The 20733-nt window shown below is 37.2% G+C and overlaps 1 protein-coding gene across 1 annotated transcript in view; it reads right to left on the bottom strand.

Moving 5' to 3' along the window:
* The window catches only part of LOC121428433, a 29291-nt gene extending 11800 nt beyond the window's left edge, over positions 1 to 17491 (bottom strand). The window contains exons 1-5 of the mRNA XM_041625035.1: positions 17387 to 17491; positions 13796 to 13940; positions 11590 to 11741; positions 5995 to 6193; positions 5550 to 5727 (exon numbers count right to left, since the gene is read on the bottom strand). Coding sequence (XP_041480969.1) covers positions 5550 to 5727; positions 5995 to 6193; positions 11590 to 11741; positions 13796 to 13940; positions 17387 to 17491 — 779 coding nt within the window. The remainder of the gene's footprint in view (positions 1 to 5549; positions 5728 to 5994; positions 6194 to 11589; positions 11742 to 13795; positions 13941 to 17386) is intronic.
* Positions 17492 to 20733: the final 3242 nt, after the last annotated feature.

Genomic DNA, 20733 nt, shown 5'->3' with positions numbered 1-20733 from the left:
CACACTGAACAGAGAACATATTATTTAAAAACACTATGTAATATACTGTGGAACACTTTATGAACACTCACTAAGTGATATACTGTGGAATAGTGTGAAGATGTGTTCTCATTCTGTTCCCCATTGTGAACAACAATCACAATATGGACACACTGTGCTTTATAAACTAGGGACACAATTTTAAGATATGTTCTCAATGGGTGATTTAAAGTCCGCTGTTGGCATTAGTGTTGGAATATAGATTGCTTTCCCTAGCTTTAACCAAATGGCCCTTGAACCGCCCCAGACCGCCCTTCCTGTTACACACTGAACCGACCTCAACCGCCCGTACGTTTTATTTAAGCTATAGTATATCTTGTATATGATTTACCGTGCTAATATTGCGTTTGCATACTGTATAGGTTGGCTGCTATATAGATCTGCATAGAAAAGTGTATGCTCCTATTGGGTATAATGGAGAAAAACTGATCCAGATCACATTATTGACATCTCAAAAACTAGTGAGTGACTTTTCAGGACCATCTTTATTTTATGTTTGGTTTTATACTCGTGTAAAAACTGACTTAACACCAACATCAATAGGTCAACACTGAACTTGAAATCACTCATTCTGTTTCACACTGTGAACAGTGAACTCAATATATGAACACACTAAGAGATATACTGTGAACAGTGAACATGATATGACCACACTATGTGATATAGTGTGGTACAGTTAGTTCTTTCCAGCAGGTAATGGCCAGTCCAGGGTTCCGTCTTGGAATGACTAGGACAAGGATTCACACCGTTTCTAAGCCTGTGGGTTTCCTCAGGGACGGAGCATTCTTCACCAATTCATTTAAATAGCATCACAAGTGAAGGTATATCCATCATTAAATGATGAGACTTCAAGTTGATTGATGAGTTGGTGACAGCCACCATGTTTATACACATTACGAGTCATTTCCCATCATTCCCCAGCAGACTCACACTATTGACGACTTGAATAAATAAAGAAGCAGTCCACTGATCATTGAGTGTCAGCTGGAGAGCTAGTAGGGGTTAAGTGCTGTCTTGTCATGAGAAAGAATGAAGGGTTACATCTTTACATCAGTACAAAAAAGCCATAAGAACCATACTATAGAATGTTCAACTGATGCAAATACAAACTTTAAGCTACACACATTAATGAATTGTGACTGTGCAAGAATGGTGAAACAAAATGCATGAAGTTGAAGTTGTTCTTATGTCATCTGGAGATCTGGGAGTAAGAAAAAAAATGAAGAGCTACATCTTTGTGCCAATGCAACACAGCGAGCTCCAAGCATCATTTCATAATTCCCAATTGAGAACAACCATAGCTACAAAAAATCATGCATTTTGTAAAGAATTTCTTGCAAGGACACAACAAAAATACCAAAATAATTACTAAGCATGTAACTAAATGGAAAAGAAGCAATGTTTTGAATTATTTTACTGACAGAGTGAAGATAATTTCTAATAAACATAATCTAGAGAACAAATAGGTTATGAGTAATTTAGTTCATATTATTACACATATAAGCAACTTTTGGATACAACAGAAGCCTTGCATCAATTATCCTTTCAGAAGGTTTGCTTGTCAGGTGACACATTTGCTCCGGGGCCCGGGGGGCCACTTACATTGACGAGTGGATACCATGCGCGACCAAAAAAACATGTAAAAAGGATGTCTTTTTCATGATAGGGCACGTTATGTACGTAACGTGATAAGGGTGTCAAAAACGCAAAAATAATTAAAAAAGGGTATCTATTTTGCTAGGAAAATTACGTGTTTAGGGTTGAATTTGCGGGGATGATAAAACAAAATTAAAATGTTTTATAAAGGATGTCCTTTTTGTCCGAACACTTCGTGTTTAGAGTCCGATTTGCGCATGAGGTGTAGAAGGTGGGGTCGTACTAAACCAAATAAAGTAAAGTCGACGACCGAAGGACCCGTAACAATAAAACATTCCTATACTTGTTTAGGGGTTCATTTCAGGGAATATGTGCCAAGATTATCGTTTTGGTTCCAATACTTGTTAAGGGTAGGGTTTCACACGCCAATACTTGTTAAGGGGTGCATTTTCAGAATATGGAAATTACGTGTTTAGGGTGCTTTTCGAGACCCCATGGTCGCGCATGGTATCCACTCGTGAATGGAAGTGCCCCCCCCCCCGGGCTCCGGGGATTATTTCGTCTAAGATTTAGGGTTAGGGTTGAGGATGCAATAGGGTTTTGTTAGGTCAAGGGTTAGGATAGGGTATAATTTTAACGAATCCAGGATTGAAGTTGGTCATTCAATTAGTGTATGGAATTTACAGCGGAGCAATTGTCGCTGGAGCAAACGTCATGGAACCTCTTGTCAGAATGCAATAGTGTTAGCATATTACCTGTCCTATGTCATGGAACCTCTTGTCAGAATGCAATAGTGTTAGCATATTACCTGTCCTATGTCATGGAACCTCTTGTCAGAATGCAATAGTGTTAGCATATTACCTGTCCTATGTCATGGAACCTCTTGTCAGAATGCAATAGTGTTAGCATATTACCTGTCCTATGTCATGGAACCTCTTGTCAGAATGCAATAGTGTTAGCATATTACCTGTCCTATGTCATGGAACCTCTTGTCAGAATGCAATAGTGTTAGCATATTACCTGTCCTATGTCATGGAACCTCTTGTCAGAATGCAATAGTGTTAGCATATTACCTGTCCTATGTCATGGAACCTCTTGTCAGAATGCAATAGTGTTAGCATATTACCTGTCCTATGTCATGGAACCTCTTGTCAGAATGCAATAGTGTTAGCATATTACCTGTCCTATGTCATGGAACCTCTTGTCAGAATGCAATAGTGTTAGCATATAACCTGTCCTATGTATTTAACATTACGTGATTCAATTGAGAAAAGGAGTGCTATATTTTTAAACCTTCAACTTCATGAGGCCATTATCCAACTTTAATTCACAAAATAGACCATGTGCACAAAATAAGCAATGCAATGCAATGCTCGATGGTACTACACGACTTCATGAAGAGCTAGATGTAAGATGCATTTTAATGATCAAAACAATTTCATGAAGTGGGACCATTTTAACTGATTGTAATAAGTGACATGAGTTTCTCAATCACTTTTCTTGGAAAATATATTAATAATTATATCGGATGGCTCTATTTCGTGAAATATCAGAATATTCCACTTGTCAGGGCAAATATTGCACTCATCTGCAATTCATGCAATATTTTCCATAACTTAGAATATCTTTGGTATCCCATTCTGAGCCAATAAATATAATATGAATATAGAATGAATATTTGCAATCATTACAGTTAATATAAATGGTCAATGATAGAATAAGGATGAAGAAAATTAGTGGCACTTTAAAACAGAAAGTCAAGGTCAGTACGAAGGGGACAGACAAAAGAGAAACAGGTTGAACTGATGGAAAGAAAGAAATTAAGAGATAAAAGAAAGAAAGAGAGGTGAGTAAGAAAATGGATGAGAATGGAAGCTAGTGTCTGTCAATGATGGTTGATCTTTGATAAGGTGCGCTTATTTACGCCTCCGGAGATTTGCTTGAGAGCGTTTGATAAAGTCTTTAGGGAAGAAGGTAATTGACGTGATCGAGCCTTCCGACAACCTCTGTCACAGACACCTATATTATGCTTTTTACACTTTTTTTTTAGCCCCATATCACTTTTTTCTTGTCATGCTTTTTTTTTAGGTCCAAACTACCTTGTTTACTGCCAATGTTAGGATATTTCATGATTTTCACTCTGGCACTTGCCTTACTTCTGGAAAAATATTCATTAGGACATATTTTGCAGTCTTCTGCCTCAGCAGGCAGCTTTTTCTTCTTGATACTTTCAGTGCTGCATTTATGGTGCTTGCACTGTGACAGCCAGTGGCCATTCAAGGATGTTTTTAATAAGTAAAAGAGAGTCAAAACCAGACACCACAGTTATAGCAAACTGTGAACACTTTATAGAGTATTGGGGCACTAAACAGACAAAATGGCATAAGTTGCAAGGTAGGTGATTGTGTAAGGATGAAAGTTTGAAGAAATTTATGGAAAGTTTAATCATTAACTGGGTTGGGGAAGGCTATTGAAATCCAACCACCGCTGTTATCTTCAAGGCCAAGGTTGGATCTTCCTAGTCAAGCTTGAAACGGATTAGGAACAAGTAATTCCTGACCCAGTTCTCAGCTAACCGCATCTCGCTCTCTCTCTAATGTTTCCGTCTTCTTCTTGTTGATGTACAGGGGATGGTTTGTACAGCTACTCATAACAGTTTTTTGATCTCCCTGTTGTAAAGTGGATTGGGTTACATAGATCGATGAGAGATATTCACAGGATGGAAAAACAACACATTGTCTGGTTGGATCCCCAGTGAGAATTAATGCATGTGCGTTTTAAAGGTTGGTTTTCACAAACATATGATAAATCAACTGTAGACATGACAATTTAAATTTTCAACCTTATCTGATGCCAAATTCTGTTCTTTTACACCAATGAATTTACAGTGCACTGCGCCACATTAAAAACAATAATAATGAAAAAGAATGGCTTTTTTACAGCATCGATCATCCATCTGGAAATAGGCAATTCCCAGACACACTATTGTCATATATACTCTTGGGACCCGTTGCATAAAAGTTGCCATTAGGGTAACTTTGTCATCCAATGGTAACTTGCATGAAATCCTAGATTCTGATTAGCTGCTGATCATAATTACCATGGTAGTTACCATTGAATGGCAAAGTTACCATCATGGTAACTTTTATGCAACAGGCCCCTGGGCCCCCTAACACGAAGGTTAATAATGAACCGCAAATTTGAAAGAACAATTCTGATTGGTTCCTAATCATTCTACTGAGCAAAATGCACATGCAACGATGATCTTGATAGGCCATTTCATTTAGCGATTAATCGCTAACCTTTGTTAGCACAAGTTTAGCGCAAGTTACTGCTTCTCAATGTAAGCTGCAGGGCTCAGTGCATTCAAAACAATCCTGCAGGGTACCCATAATGAACCTCACCTGGGTTGAGTGCAGCACACTTTGGATAAATTTCTTGCTGAAGGAAAACACATGTCCCATCCACAGTGTCTATCATAAACTTTATATGGGGATAAGGCCCCATACAGTCCATGGGTTATTCTTTTTGCTCCCGAAAGGCCTAATTGGTTATCCCTTGTTACTAAAACCTATCAATCCTAAATTCTTGGTACAGCTATGGGCCACCAGGGTCCTATTTCATAAAACCTCTTATTATGACAAACTGCTATAACAGTAAAAAGCTACTGAAATCATTCCCTTTGACTGGCTGATAATTAACTTGTTACAGAAACAAATCTTTATGAAACCAGACCAGGGGAGCATTTCATCAACATTTTTGTCCAACAAGTAGCCAGATCTGACATCTTTTCCTCATTTGGATTAACTGAGCAGCAGTGTTACTATGGTAAGCATTTGATAAAATGTCTGAGAAGTCTTTCATGAAACGCTCCCCTGGTTCCATTAAGTGATGGGTTAATGGATAAAACTCACCTCCCAACTACCTCCTGTCCAACTGCTGTCTTATTGAGAACATTGATTTCCTCCTCCTCCTCTTCATCCCCATGGTCCTCCTCCTCTTCCTCCTCTTCTTCACCATGGTGATCTTCTTCTTCCTCCTCCTCCTCCTCCTCTTCTTCACCATGGTGATCTTCTTCCTCCTCCTCCTCCTCTTCTTCTTCACCATGGTGATCTTCTTCTTCTTCCTCCTCCTCCTCTTCTTCACCATGGTGATCTTCTTCTTCCTCCTCCTCCTCTTCTTCTTCACCATGGTGATCTTCTTCTTCCTCCTCCTCCTCTTCTTCTTCACCATGGTGATCTTCTTCTTCTTCCTCCTCCTCCTCCTCTTCTTCACCATGGTGATCTTCTTCCTCCTCCTCCTCCTCTTCTTCTTCACCATGGTGATCTTCTTCTTCCTCCTCCTCCTCCTCTTCTTCACCATGGTGATCTTCTTCCTCCTCCTCCTCCTCCTCCTCTTCACCATGGTGATCTTCTTCTTCCTCCTCCTCTCCATCACCATGGTGATCTTCCTCCTCCTCTTCTTCACCATGGTGATCATCTTGTTCTTGCCAGAGCATGAATCTTGTAGCAGTGATATGCTGGATGGTGATAGGAGCCTGGAGGGGGATAGATGCTTCCTGAAATGATACAATCAATGTCAGAGTATCATATATCTATTTATTCATTCCCTCCTTATCAGTTTTATTTAATCAGGGTGTCAGCTGTGCATCAGATAAACAAACTGCTGTCCTTGAGCCCCCCCTAATGAAAATCAATATATACAATATTTACAAGCAATATATCAATTACAAGTGGAATGCCTCTGGCCGTCTCACCTGCATCACGCGGTTCAATATAGCAGCAGTGCTGACTTTGAATACTACTCTAACTCGCACAAGATGTTCAGTGATACATGGTTACTCTTATGTCCACTTTTTATGAACTAGACCAATAAACTTACAGAGATATGATGGTTATTCAACAACAAGTGGAATGCCTCTGGCCGTCTCACCTGCATCACGCGGTTCAATATAGCAGCAGTGCTGACTTTGAATACTACTCTAACTCGCACAAGATGTTCAGTGATACATGGTTACTCTTATGTCCACTTTTTATGAACTAGACCAATAAACTTAGAGATTTGATGGTTATTCAACAAAAAACCCCAACATGGCCAAAGTTCATTGACCTTACATGACCTTTGACCTTGATCATGTGACCTGAAACTCGAACAGGATGTTCAGTGATACTTGATTACTCTTATGTACAAGTTTCATGAATCAGATCCATAAACTTTCAAAGTTAGGATGGTAATTCAACAGATACACCCAATTCGGCCAAAGTTCATTGACCTTTGACCTTGGTCATGTGACCTGAAACGCGCACAGGATGTTCAGTGATACTTGATTACTCTAATGTCCAAGTTTAATGAACTAGACCAATAAACTTTTAAAGTTATGATGGTAATTCAACAAATACCCAGATTCGGCCAAAGTTCATTGACCCTAAATGACCTTTGACCTTAATCATGAGACCTGAAACTTGCACAAAATTTTCAGTGATGCTTGATTACTATTATGTCCAAGTTTCATGAATCAGATCCATAAACTTTCAAAGTTATGATGGGAATTCAACAGATATCCCCAATTCGGCCAAAGTTCATTGACCCTAAATGACCTTTGACCTTGGTCATGTGACGTGAAACTCATGCAGGATGTTCAGTGATACTTGATTAACCTTATGTCCAAGTTTCATGAACTAGGTCCATATATTTTCTAAGTTATGATGACATTTCAAAAACTTAACCTCAGGTTAAGATTTCGATGTTGATTCCTCCAACATGGTCTAAGTTCATTGACCCTAAATGACCTTTGACCTTGGTCATGTGACATGAAACTCTAATAGGATGTTCAGTAATACTTGATTAACCTTATGGCCAAGTTTTATTAACTAGGTCTATACACTTTCTAAGTTATGACGTCATTTCAAAAACTTAACCTCAGGTTAAGATTTGATGTTGACGCCACCGCCGCCGTCGGAAAAGCGGCGCCTATAGTCTCACTTTGCTTCGCAGGTGAGACAAAAATTGCTAAAAGTGCTACAATACATACAAAAAGGTCAATTCATATTGCCCTCCCCCCTCACACACTATTAACTATTGTGTTAACACACCTTTCTATTGTCTTTTAATAAGAAATAATATGTAACATTGATAGTATAAAGTGGTGTAGTGGTTCTGACTAACGCCTTGTAAACAGAGGGTTGTGCATTTGAATGCCACTGCCGTCTGGCATCCTTTGGCAAGGTGTTAATCCACACTTTGCCACTCTCGACCCAGGTGCTAAATGGGTACCCGGTACGATTTGTAGCCTGTCCAGCACTGTGTGCGCCTAACTAGCAACTGAGGGGAATACTCCCCGGGGAGTGGAGGATGTGCATACATTGTGTGCGGGAATGACTGATTGAATCCGATGACTGGGGTAATAATATATCAGTAAATTGCTTAGACACGTCGTTCTGATGTATGAAGTGCTACATAAAAGCGGATTATCATTATTTTATAGCGTTTCTAGGCGCTGCATACTATTATCTCGGCTTTAGCATGGCTACTCTTGTCAGGTGCTCAAGCATTCAAGGAATTTCTTCCTACCTAGCTGTAGCCTACTTATTTACTACACAAAGCTGGGTGGAGAGTGGGATTTGAACCCTGGACCTTGTGGTTCAAAGTCCAGAGTCTTATCAATGGAGTCAACACCTCTTTTGCTTTAACAGCATAGCTAGAATATGTTTGGTCATGCGATGAACCAATCACTATACATGATTTAATCCACGTAGGATGTCTTACTTGTTTCATGAAAGAAGTGAGTTAGTAGTTAATAGTACTTTTTAAAAGATATACTTTGCTTTTATGCCATCTTATTCGATCTTATTCATGCTTTGTTATGATGTATTATATATTTTTCTCATACTCCAAAAGGGGCTGAAAGAATAAAGTTCAAGTTCAAGTGTTTTATTTTTCTCTTGTTGCACAGCTACAAAGGTTGGATTCCCCTTTAAATAGAAGAAGTGGCATTTAATACCATGAGGAGTAGTGTCTTCAAAGGTCAATGACTGGATGGCTAGAGGATATCAGAATTATAACCATACAGTGAATGGTGATCATCATTAGCACATTAGATAGAAAGTTTATGGCTATTTCTGGGAAACATGGGACACTGCTGTTTGATGGTGGTTGATAAAGACATCAGCTGTTCTTGATTCAGACCTTGGTATGAAAAGTGCATATGAAACCTGCCAAGGGGTAGCTACTAGGCCTATTAAAAGAACATGGGCCAATCAATGATCACCATAAGACACATTCCTATCCACTTTTAGGCCTCTCTTCGTAAATAAATACTTAGTTTACACTTTAAAGAGTTGTGTGTGAATACGGACAGAATTTAATATGAATTAATCTCTCACTTTGACAAATAAATTTTGTGTAAAAAAGGCAATATTACAGAACTTCAGTAATTGTGCAACATGAGTTTCAAGATTTTCAAGTATTCATTTCCATTAAAATACGGGCCTTAACCTTTTTGAAAATAATGACATGAACAGAAATCCTTATAACATATCAAATGGAATAAAAAAGAACATGGAATCTTTGAGAGCAAAGCTCATTGATCGCCAGTTAACTTCCCACATCATTCTGAAGAAGTCACAGAACTTTGCATGGTGGCCAATATATTAATATATGCAAACTAGGTGATGATTACTGAAACTTTAATTGTGATTAAACTTGAATGACATCTTTCTGAGTCAATATACATGAAGGCTTACTTTGGCCATCTTGTGAGCAATGTCATGATCTCTCTTTAGACCTTTATCATGAAAGAGTGGCTATAGATCTCTCCAAAGTCCACTAAACTGTTAACTACTTTTGAACAGGATGGAAAAGTCTTTCAGGAAAATTTACCATGAAAACTAAAATTATTAATCATCTTATCTGAAATAAAGTGTCCACAAATGTCATTGAATAACCTAGAACATTCTGTATGTAGAGAATTAGTCACTATAAATAGGCCTTTAAAGTAATTGTTCCCCTTTTGGAAAAAATGTCTATTGAACTCACTCTCAGATATCTTAATTTTTAAGCCTTATAAAAGGTGTTCCTGGGATTCTCTGCACATTTGTAGATCCCTTAGGCAAACCCTAAAGCAACAAGGTCTGAGGAACTTAACTCATCTAGGGGAGTCTCTATATATCTCTCATAAAGCCAACCCATCTAGCAATAAATAGTCTTTGTGCAACAAGGTCTGAGAATCTCAATAGATCTTTAAAAAGGCAACCCATCTTGGCGTCTGTGGATGGGTGCCAAGTTTGCAGCTATGCCGAGCATCAGTTTCCAATCACTGCCTGTCGTCGGTGGCCAATTTGAAATGAGTAATAACTTCCGAATCGGCAACAGTTGTCCGTCAGATGTGGCTTGTTACGTTCCCCTTCGTTTTCTATTCTTTCATGAACCCCTCAGGTAAAGTAAAGCAATGCATTCTAGAAGGATGATTCCATAGTCGTGATGGGGGAGAGCAACGTATAATCAGGGAATGCTAGCTGGAAAAAAAAAACTTTTGCCTTTATATCCCATTATTTTTTATAGGTGGGTTTTATCGGATGGTCCAGAATATGTTTTCAATCTTTTTCCTCATCCATCCATAAATATTATTCACATGTGTTCACTGTTTTATAGTGTTATAAATATCCCTCTTGTAGTTCAAATACAAGTGCATGCTTTCTACTGTAGTGTTTTGATGTTCACATCATTTCTGTCTATTACTTGTTACAAACACTTATCTATTTACAATCATATAATAACATGCCCCACTTTCAATAAAAGCTATGTTTTGTTTTTGAAATAAAGTGAAATTGAAATGTTTGAAAAACTTTATCGAAGATCTGATTTTATGAAAATATCAGCATTATATTTGTTTGATTTTCTCTGTAAATTATTAATATTAACTTTTTTGGGTGGACTAGGCTTCGCAATTCTTGTGTATTCACTCTTAAAGGTTGAGCTACATGTCGGCTAAAAAATGAAAATGTGTATCAAATGGTAACTTTTATTAGTTAGAGGAACACTTTCTGAATTGCAACCATAAATGCTCACTCATTTGATCTAGATTCACAAACTGGAAAGTGGTAGACAAATTCCTGGCTAAGCAGAGAAGTGATGACCAATAACAGGACATATGGTGCAATACTAATCTTATTTTCTCACTTTGCCAAGAGTATAGTTAAATAATAAAAGAGAGGAAACAGTATCACACTGATCAGGTTGAGAGGGGTATTTTAAAAGGGAAAGTTTACCCTGCATGAAGTTGGTTTTATTTAAAGCAGAATAAAAGAAATAAATCAGTGAAGATTAACAGAGTGATGCCTGGACGTTAAATGTTTTGATTTTGTGTATGAGGTTGTACCATCATATACCCGTCTTGCATTCAAACTGCAAATAATTCTGAATTGAATAATCATTAAATTCATCATTGTAAAAGAAGGTGTTGGCCCCCTTGCAAGAGGACTCTACGTATTGGCAGTGTTGCAATGTGAGGAGGAAGTGGGTGTTTATCGTCACTCTGTGAGTGAGATACAGGTGCATGATGGGAAGGGTTGTCACACCTGTCTTCATGCTTGGATAGCAGCGCCATCACTCAACCAAACAAGGTTAGAAATTGACTCTTGACAAGTGTAGGTGAGGGGGGGGGGGCTGAGGGTAGGCTAGATTTTGATAATCCTGCACAAAACCTTAAAATGACCTATTAAAAATATCCTCAAACTCCATATTATCTACAATTTGAAGGAAACATAGACTTCAGAAATATGCCCTTTTTACTGAAAGATTTGCCTAAGAATAACATATATTCATCAAAGTGATCCTTGTAATAATTTCTCCCTTTTCTTCTAAACAAAATGACTAATTTCAAAGTTAAGTGATTCGGTTTGGTATGTTATATATTTATAATGCTGGAGTGTCTTGTATCTTTTAAAACCTACTTACCTTGATATAAGTGTTGATATCGACAGGTTGAACCCATGTTTGATCGTGATCAAGACCAGCGGTATAGACATCACCAAGATGATTAATGAGCAGTACTAAAGGGTGATGAACCTCGATATTCCCTGTTGCCTTGATGATGCGATCACCAATACCTAAATGAGAAAAAAAGGTCAATTAAGTGTTCAAAATTGGTCAGTGATGTAAAGAAAGATAAATGATCAAACTTCAACATTCATAGTATATTGATATATAAAATCTTAATGAGGTAATGGTTAACTGCAAGATCTAGGCCCTCATTAAGAAAAAAAACTTAACATTGATATGAGGATCATACAAACTACTGATCATTATCAATTATGCCAAAAATAGAGTGATTATAAAACAAAGATAAGATTGAGTTTAAAATCAATCTACACTCTTCAAAAAAAGACAGTGCTCATGTCTCTACACACCAACAAACACTGAAATCGATTGGACACTTTGACATGTCATGTTAAATGAAGTTTCATTATGTATCTGAATTGAACTGAATCACTTGGGATATTGTATTCACAAGTACATGAGCAGTATTCTTAAGTGTATTTGATAAGAATTAATAAGGTCAGTAATCAAGTACTTATATATAAGGATATAGCAAACTAAAGTATGACACAAATGGTGTTTTCTTGCTATTACAGAGAACGATGTCCTAAACTGGTATGTCAAACATTCAGGATTGGAAAGTAAAACAACCCTCACAAAACAAAGACTAAAAAAAAAACCACACACATTTAAGACTTGGCTCCAAATTTCAAAGAATAATCAATTCTGATAATTACATGAAGACTCAATTTCATAAATCTAAAATAAGAAATATCAAAAGCACAATTTTAAGCAGACGTACTGCATATGGAAAATGAATATCATATTATAACCATACTTGAGACAGCATTTACAAGACGAGCTATCAATCATAGATGACAGGCCGTTGTGATTTTTCTTCTTTTGAATGAAATGACCCAAGAATGAAATTATTATTTTCATGAAAGCATGGGCCAAGTGCAAACAAACTAGAATTAATATGATTCTTTTGTAGCTAATTCTAAGGTGACCTTTTAGAGGCTTATATTTCAAAGAGATTGAACAAAAGGTCATTTCAAAATGGAACCGGACTGATTATAGTGGCAATGACATGACATGTATTTTGACAAGTAATTGTAGCCCCATGACTATGACTGGCTGCTATACTATAGAGGAGCTTTTTTATGGCAGGGGTCGGGGGGGGGGGGGGGGGCAGTTAGCTTACAACTTATTTGTATGGACCTAACACATGAAATAATTAGTTGGGAATGGAGAGAAAGTCTGAAGAGGAGACAAAGAAAAAAAATATTTTACATATTCTTTAAAACTTTTAGTGAAACAGAGCTCTAGGTCAAATCTCAAAGTTTAACTTTCTGCCTGTATGTTATTGATGTGACTACCTTTGACCATAGTAATAGTTTAAAGTACTTTTGATCTATCGCCAAACAACAAGCTCTGATAAAAATCCTACCAAGACCTAGAGACTTGTCAAGATTTTGTGAAAGCTATTCAAATCCTATTCCTAAGACCAGTCTGAAGTAAGACTCCCAAGGTTACTCATAGAAATCTTTATTTCAAGCTCAATATTTTGATCGACCATGACCCTTGCAAAGCAGAGGTAAGATTCTGTCTTGGCATGTTGGCAGCTGCATGAAAGGTTTTTTGAATTATCATATGCAAAAATTCAAAGATTTCAGACTGAAAGACTGCAAGTGACCGAGCCTGTCTTGGCAATTCTATTCAAGTAGTCATGAAATATTTGATAGGTAGAGATTAATATACACTTTTTAGCTGGAATATTCTGGAAAGCTTTTGAAGAGTTTTGAAGGTGATGGGGATGGTTTATCAGTGACCAGACCTGTCTAGACATTATGCTCTGCAAAGTCAATACATTTTTTTAAAATAATTTTTTGCTGGAGGGGGACTTACCAAACCTTAAAATAGTCTTTAAGTACCTTATTACCACAGGCAAATCAAACATTTACAGAAAAAATTGACCCCCCCCCCCCGAAGTTATGAAGTGGGGATCATTTTCTCATTAAATTCTTTTAGGAAATACAGATAAGCATTTCTTTTGAAAGTCTTCAAAAAAGGGACAGCCCCTTAAAATCTGCACCTGCTTCTTACTCATTCTGATAATGCTTACCTGTTTTAGCAATGTAGAGGTTGTCATGCTCTGACAGGAAGACAGTGGTATGATGGGTAATACTAGTAGCGCAGGTTGTTATGTAATCACCAGGAGGCAAGGTGACAAGAAGATGAAAGCTAACACTGTCATAGGACCGGTATATCTGCAGGGGGAATAGCAACATGACAGACAGGTTCATTAATTCAATTAATTTGATTTCTTAATTTCTAATTGACGATTTTATTAATTTTGACATTTATTTGAAATTTACATCATCATGATGACATACACCATGCATGTGAGAAAACAACTTAAAAAGAGGACTGTTTTAGTTTTTGAGTAATGCATGTCTGATGGAACTTAATTTCTATCAGCTTAAGTTGTTATAAAATCTATTTGGATTAAAGTTTAAGTGTGTGGATGTAAAGTTCTTCATAAAAAAACAGGACATTTTTGGAATTTCTCATTTAGAACAAGATAATAGTTGCGCATAAGTCATGCAATATTTATGTACAGGTTTATGAAACACTCTCTGGACTGACACTGATATTTTCATCTTTTATTCATTCATTAATATTATTATAATTATTGTATTTCTAGGGGGTGGGCAGTGATGTCCAAATTAGCCTTGAATTTGGAATAAACAACAAATGGTCAAATAATCCCCATGCAGCAAAGTGTGTCCTTTACATTCTGTTGTTTTGTTCACACTGGGGAGGGGGGTCACCTCATATAACCCTTTATCTCGCTGTTTTATTGGGGGGGGGTCAAACCCTTGATACTTTTGTAGGACATCGTCTGACCTGTCTGATGTCATATATGACAGATTGATAAAAGCATGCCAAGATTCACTGTCAGCTCTGACAATATTTGTCCATGTTTGGCGCCATAAAGACCCCCAGACACTAAACTACTCTTCAAACCTGTCTGTGTTTTAGAATCACTATGACAGTAAGCCTACTAGAAATGTTGGAGCCAAACCAACCACTTAATCACAGCTTCTTTTTTTTCACAATTCAAATGCACAGAGAGGAAATCTATCTTGCCCACCTAGCTTTTGGACATCTACCGAATGGCAGGTGGAACAGACCTAAATTCTACAAAATAGCATAATCACATAAATTTCATAGGTCAATAAAAATATATCAGTTCCTGATAACAACTACTGAAACTCTTATTGTAATGTTGTTATTTCCCCCTTGCAATATTAAAATCAACTGTAATCTATTTTCTTTATTATTTAATTCTTTGCATATCGCCGTTTCTTCCAAAATAATATTCACATGATTTTCTGTTAGAATAAGTAGGGTTACAGCATATAGGATTCATTGTGACATCCCAAAATTTTGCATGGTGAGTTGTAGGTATAGTCTTCTGAAGTAGTGTGTTTACTGATCCTTGAAATACATTTGTGTGTGTGTTTGATGCTTGCGTGCAGTGCCAATAGACTCAAGGTGACATAATAAAACTTTGGACCAATGAGATGGATGCACTGTGTGTATGCATGACTGTGTGTATGCATGGTCACCATGTTCACTATGTGTGTTCACTGATCCTTGAACTGTACGTGTGTGTGTTTGATGTTTGTGTGCACTGCCAAAGGACTCATGGTTTATACATCATAAAACTTTGGACCAATGAGACGCATGCACTGTGTGTAGTGCCAAATAACTTATTGTGACATCACAAAACTTTTGACCAATGAAATACAAGTATTGTCATCTAAAGCAGATTTTGTGCTCATTGACCCTTGAAAGGCATTTCTGTGTGTTTGAGGCTGTGTATGGTGTCATTTAGTACTGAATAAAGAGAAGCAAACCTCTCTTATACATTTCTAAAAAGCATAACTGAGTGATCAGAAGATAAATTTCTTGTTACAAGATTGTGAATTTTTGAATTCAAGGAGTTTAATCACCATTCAGACTTCTTTTTAAATCATTTCATGCTCTTATAGATCCACATTGAAGAGTTAAACATGCAGAACATGGGATGTGCTTTTGCATATCATGCTCTACATTGCTCTCTATGTTTTTTCAGCTGCAGAAATGTTAACCTCAACCCCTCAGTGAAAATTTTCTCCAAATCCTCTGAATAGAGTATTTTGACAGGTCTAACCTGGTGAAGTATGATTAGAGTAGGATCACCATGTCAGCGAGATATCACTCTCAGCCTCGTTAGAAGCTTGATTTGAACCGTCTGACCCTTACCATTAGCCCTCCTAATGATAGGTGTGACCTGACCCCAAGAGAGAGATGAGAGGATCACGGTCTTCTCTCAAGACATAGCTAGATGAGATCCAGACAAAAAATATCATTATGCCAGTTATTACCAGAAGGTTGGAGCCAGGGGGTCTCAGTGCTAGGGACCACTGTCATCGACATCTTTGAATTCACATTTTGGTATTTTGGTCACTCCTAACAAAAGTTACAAAAAGGCAAATGTATGATATCTGGACCCCTTTCCATTAGACTCCCTTCTAAGACATGTGACCTGGGCCGGTTTCATAAAGAACTTGCAAATGTTGTAACTTTGCCAATATGGCAACTACCATGGTAACCTTGATTCTGATTGGCTGCTGAGTCCTGTTACCATGGTAGTTGCTATTATGGCAAAGTTACAACAGTTGCAAGTTCTTTTTGAAATGGGGCCCCAGATCCCTTGAAGGGGAGAAAAGAGGGTACCAAGTGATGATATCATGGTCTTTTCTCAAGGCACAACCAAATTTCCAGACAAATATATCATTGTGTTAGTTATTAATAAAGGGATAAAGCTATGGGTTTGTGTTGTTCAAGTACCACTGTCATCACAGGCTCTTAAACTTTTGCCTTTGGGCTCTCTTTTACTCTCTACTGAAGTAAATAGGGCAAATGTTCATTGTTTGGAACCCTCACCATCAAATAATCTCATTTAAGTATGACTATACCCAGAAAAGGGCTAACACCCCATGCTGATATAGGTATTAAAAACTGTAGACTTTAAACTTACTATTGCACTCACATCCAAATTTTAAGGGCTCATCTTCAAAAGAAATAGGGGTATATGATTTTCATTAGAGGACTGCGTTTCCTTTAATCTTACAGTCTTTAAACCCCCCCCCAAAAAAAAAACGATACCAGTTGCGAAGAAAGTTTCCTGTACAGCTGATGGCATTTTATTTTTAAGAAAAACCTAACTGTTCAAGCATCAAATCATATAAGTATAACTTTCATTATTTAATGATTATTTAAGCACTTCAGCATCAATTAATACAAAGGTCTAAACGTCTGAAATGATTTCAGCTGCAAAAACAGTAAGAGCCACTTACCCACTACTACACATTACTTGCAAGTAAAGTCTGATAATAACTCATAGTTAAAATTGAAATATACAGAACAGTGTTTTTCCTTACAAACGATGACCTTTGACCTTGGTAAAAGATGTGATCCTGCTGTCTCCAATACATGACAATGACCTTTAAAGATCTAACCATCTAAGGGTGCCTTCTAAAGGTGTGTTTATACTTGCTATTTAAGACCCAAATCAGGCTTATGTAATGTTTAGTACAAAACACGATTCCACCCTTCCTCATTTACATTTAAATGTGATCAGAAACCTCATTCCTAAACTCACAAAAAGTTCCCTTTGTGATCTGCAGTTCTCTAAGAAGATGGTTTCTGGGGAGGCATCAACACAACATCTATTCCAAACATGTTTAGATGATGTCACTATAAACATGATTTTAGTTTGATCGAGATCACAATGTATCAATACACTTTTCAAAAAGCATGTACCACAACTTGACCCCTTTTTCCAGGTCAATGGTAGCATGCAATGCAGCTAGCCAAAAATGCATTATGGAAATGCATTTCTGATTCAAATGAGAGTTTCAGAACGCTGATTCTTCCTTCATGAATTAGGAAGCCTAAATGCACCCAAGGCCTCCTTCTCTCTGATGTTACATGGTTGTCATGAGGTTATGGTCAGGTTGGTAATTAGTCTCTTACTCAACTTAAAAAGAAGCTACAAATAAAACCATAATGTTACCATGTGTTTGCAGATATTAAAGGAAAACTCTCTAGAAAACATGAAAAAGAAGTTTGTCTGAAGGCAAATCCAAAATAAATTAAATGATTTCAAAATGAAAACTTCATCTATTAAGTATGATCGAGTCATTTTTGTTTTAAAAAGGTAAATCTTCTTAAAGTTATGATCATTTTAACACAGTGAAATGCCTTGCAAGCTGCTCATTTAAAGGCAAAATGGTTTCATTCCAGAAATGATTCTGGGTGCTTTTTCTTTTGAACTGGGAACAGTCTCACAAAGAGTAAAGCCATAATCTTTTTTTTTTACATAACTTTTTAAAGCAGAGGTTTAGTGAAAACTACACAGCTGCATGCACCCCCATTGAACCAATTGCACAGAATTGAATTCAAGCACAACTTGATTTACAATTAATCAGAAATGGGCACTAGCTTAACTGCATATTTTCACCAAAGAGGAATAAACTTCAATAGATTTTAGATATCTTTATTCTTTTAACTTGTTACATAATTATGAAAGTATTTTTAAAAAATAAATCCATTTTTTGTGCCCTTGTCCCCCTCCCCATTTAAAAAAAATATTTTCTACATTGCGAGACATGAATCTGAACAGATCTTCATGTTAAATTTTGCATGAGAAGCATCATCGGACATAATGATTGGCAACAATCACTGAAACCTATCAGAGACAGATAATTATGACACATTGTACAAAACCTAATCAATTTCCTGTGCTATATCAGTCAGTTTTCATACCCCTGGAGATGAGTGAACATTAATAAAAAAAAAGAAATATATACCCTTCATTTGCAGCCTGAATCATTAAGAGGCTAATTGATTTCAAATGAGAAGTGACAGCATTGAACCGCTGAAATGGTTACATCACGCATGAAGCTGGACAATGTCGGCAGAAGAAAACGGCCCCAAGTCGTAATTTTACTGCGATGGATTGTCAATCATTGTAAATCAAGAACATATTCTATTCATTGTTGTCAAACTTTGCCCTACTTTACAAGATATAAACCAACAAACCGCTTAAGTAACTACGGACATCATGTTTGGATTGTTAAATTTCCTTTAAATGAATTGGAAGAAATTTTTTTAAAAAGGATTATAAGTTTGCACATTCATACTTACTGAGGTAAAGGAAGAAAGGAAGAAAGCGAGGGGCATAGCAGGTAGAGGAGTCACGGCATTTGCTCATGCGGACCTGCGACATTTGCTCCGGTCTTTATATCTCAAGGGTCGTCTGCACCATCCCGAGTTTTCAAATTAGTGCGCTATTTCTGATTCGGCAAATTATCCCGATCTGAACAATCCCAAGTCAACTTGGGATTATTTGCAAAATAGCGTGCTAATTCGTAGGTGCAGATGCACTCAGGATTATTTTTTCATGGTGTCAGACCATAATGCATCGATGCCTTGCTCTTGCAGGAATCGTTCTTCTTGCGATGGTGGAGACGGGGTTTCTTGAATTTCGAGATTAATCACGAAGAGGGCCGATTGGGCTAAAATCTCAAGACTGAGCAAACTCGGGATGGTGCAACACCGCCTTCAGATAGCATAGGGTTAGAGTTAGGATTGTAACAGGTTTTGGTTCAGAACAATCTAAATATAAGGATTAGGGTTTAATTTAGATTTTATGTCTGGCTTAACATACAGATTTTCCATCAGAGCAACTGTTGCCGGAACAAATGCTATGGAATCGGCAGTAGAGACACCTGGGGCCATTTCATAAAGCTGTTCGTAAGTTAAGAGCAAATTTAAGAACGACTGGTGAACCCTTCTTAATATTATGCGCTTAAGTACCATCGACAATCAATATACCATTTACCACATGAAAGGATCACCAGCCGTTCTTAACTTACAAACAGCTTTATATAACGGCCCCCAGGGCACGTCTCACAAAGAATTACGACTGATTGAAATCAAATTCAAACTACTATTTACCTCAATTCATGTAGTTCAGATATAGGACAGGATTTATTCATATGAGTCTATCTTATAGCTGGGGTAATAATTTTGGAGTGTCTGGAGCGCTATATCTGAAAAAAATGACCGCTATATAAGATCCCACTTTTATAATTACTATAATAATTATAAATCATATCATAATGGATGAAAAAATATCAGGAAAGTTAAGGGTATGGACAGATATGCATCAGGTGAATGAAATTTGTTTGAAATACGAAGTACATATACATCTGTTTTAAAGAGAGCCCTGAATGTCACCCCATGTCAACGGACTTGATAACGGCCATGTTAAACACCAAGTCATATCTCACTTCACATGGTTTTCATAACTATACCATTTCCTCTTCTTCTTGATCCACTTTCAAGTCTGTTTTTATCTCTCTTCATCTCACTGCCTATGACAAATATACAATCATATAATGGCCTAATTATAAGCAGACCGGTCATCTTCTCTAGTAAGTTCTATAAGAAGAAGGGTTTCTCTATCTCTCACGCAAGGCTTGGTTTAGAATCCATTATCCTACGAAACCTCTCCTTCCTTTCTTTACTTTACAAATACATATCAGGCTAATTTCCAGCGGGATAATTAAACAAATAGCTGCAACATCAGTAACCAAACAAAATATGATGCTTTGAAAGCAGAATCTCTGTACCCAAAATTGCATATCTAGTGATTGATTTTATTTTATCTGTCATATCACAAAAAAAAACAGATAAAAGTTTGGAGTATCAAAATGGACAGCACATGAAAGCCAAAATGGCCTAATATAGGGAACATAAATAGGAGACTGGTGGAACAGGTAAAACTTGCAGGGGAAGGGGAAATAGGTGAATGTGGGGATAAAACTGAAAGTTTAATGATATGATAAAAATGATCCACCAGCATAAGAAGTTGGGAGGGGCAAGAGTTTAGCAGATGCCCCCAACATCAGATGCAGACCTACCAACATGTGAAAATGGAAA

This window comes from Lytechinus variegatus, chromosome 15, assembly GCF_018143015.1.
Source record: "Lytechinus variegatus isolate NC3 chromosome 15, Lvar_3.0, whole genome shotgun sequence".
NCBI lineage: Eukaryota > Metazoa > Echinodermata > Echinoidea > Temnopleuroida > Toxopneustidae > Lytechinus > Lytechinus variegatus.
Note: the sequence above shows the minus strand (reverse complement) of the source record. Positions and strands in the feature narration are given on the sequence as shown.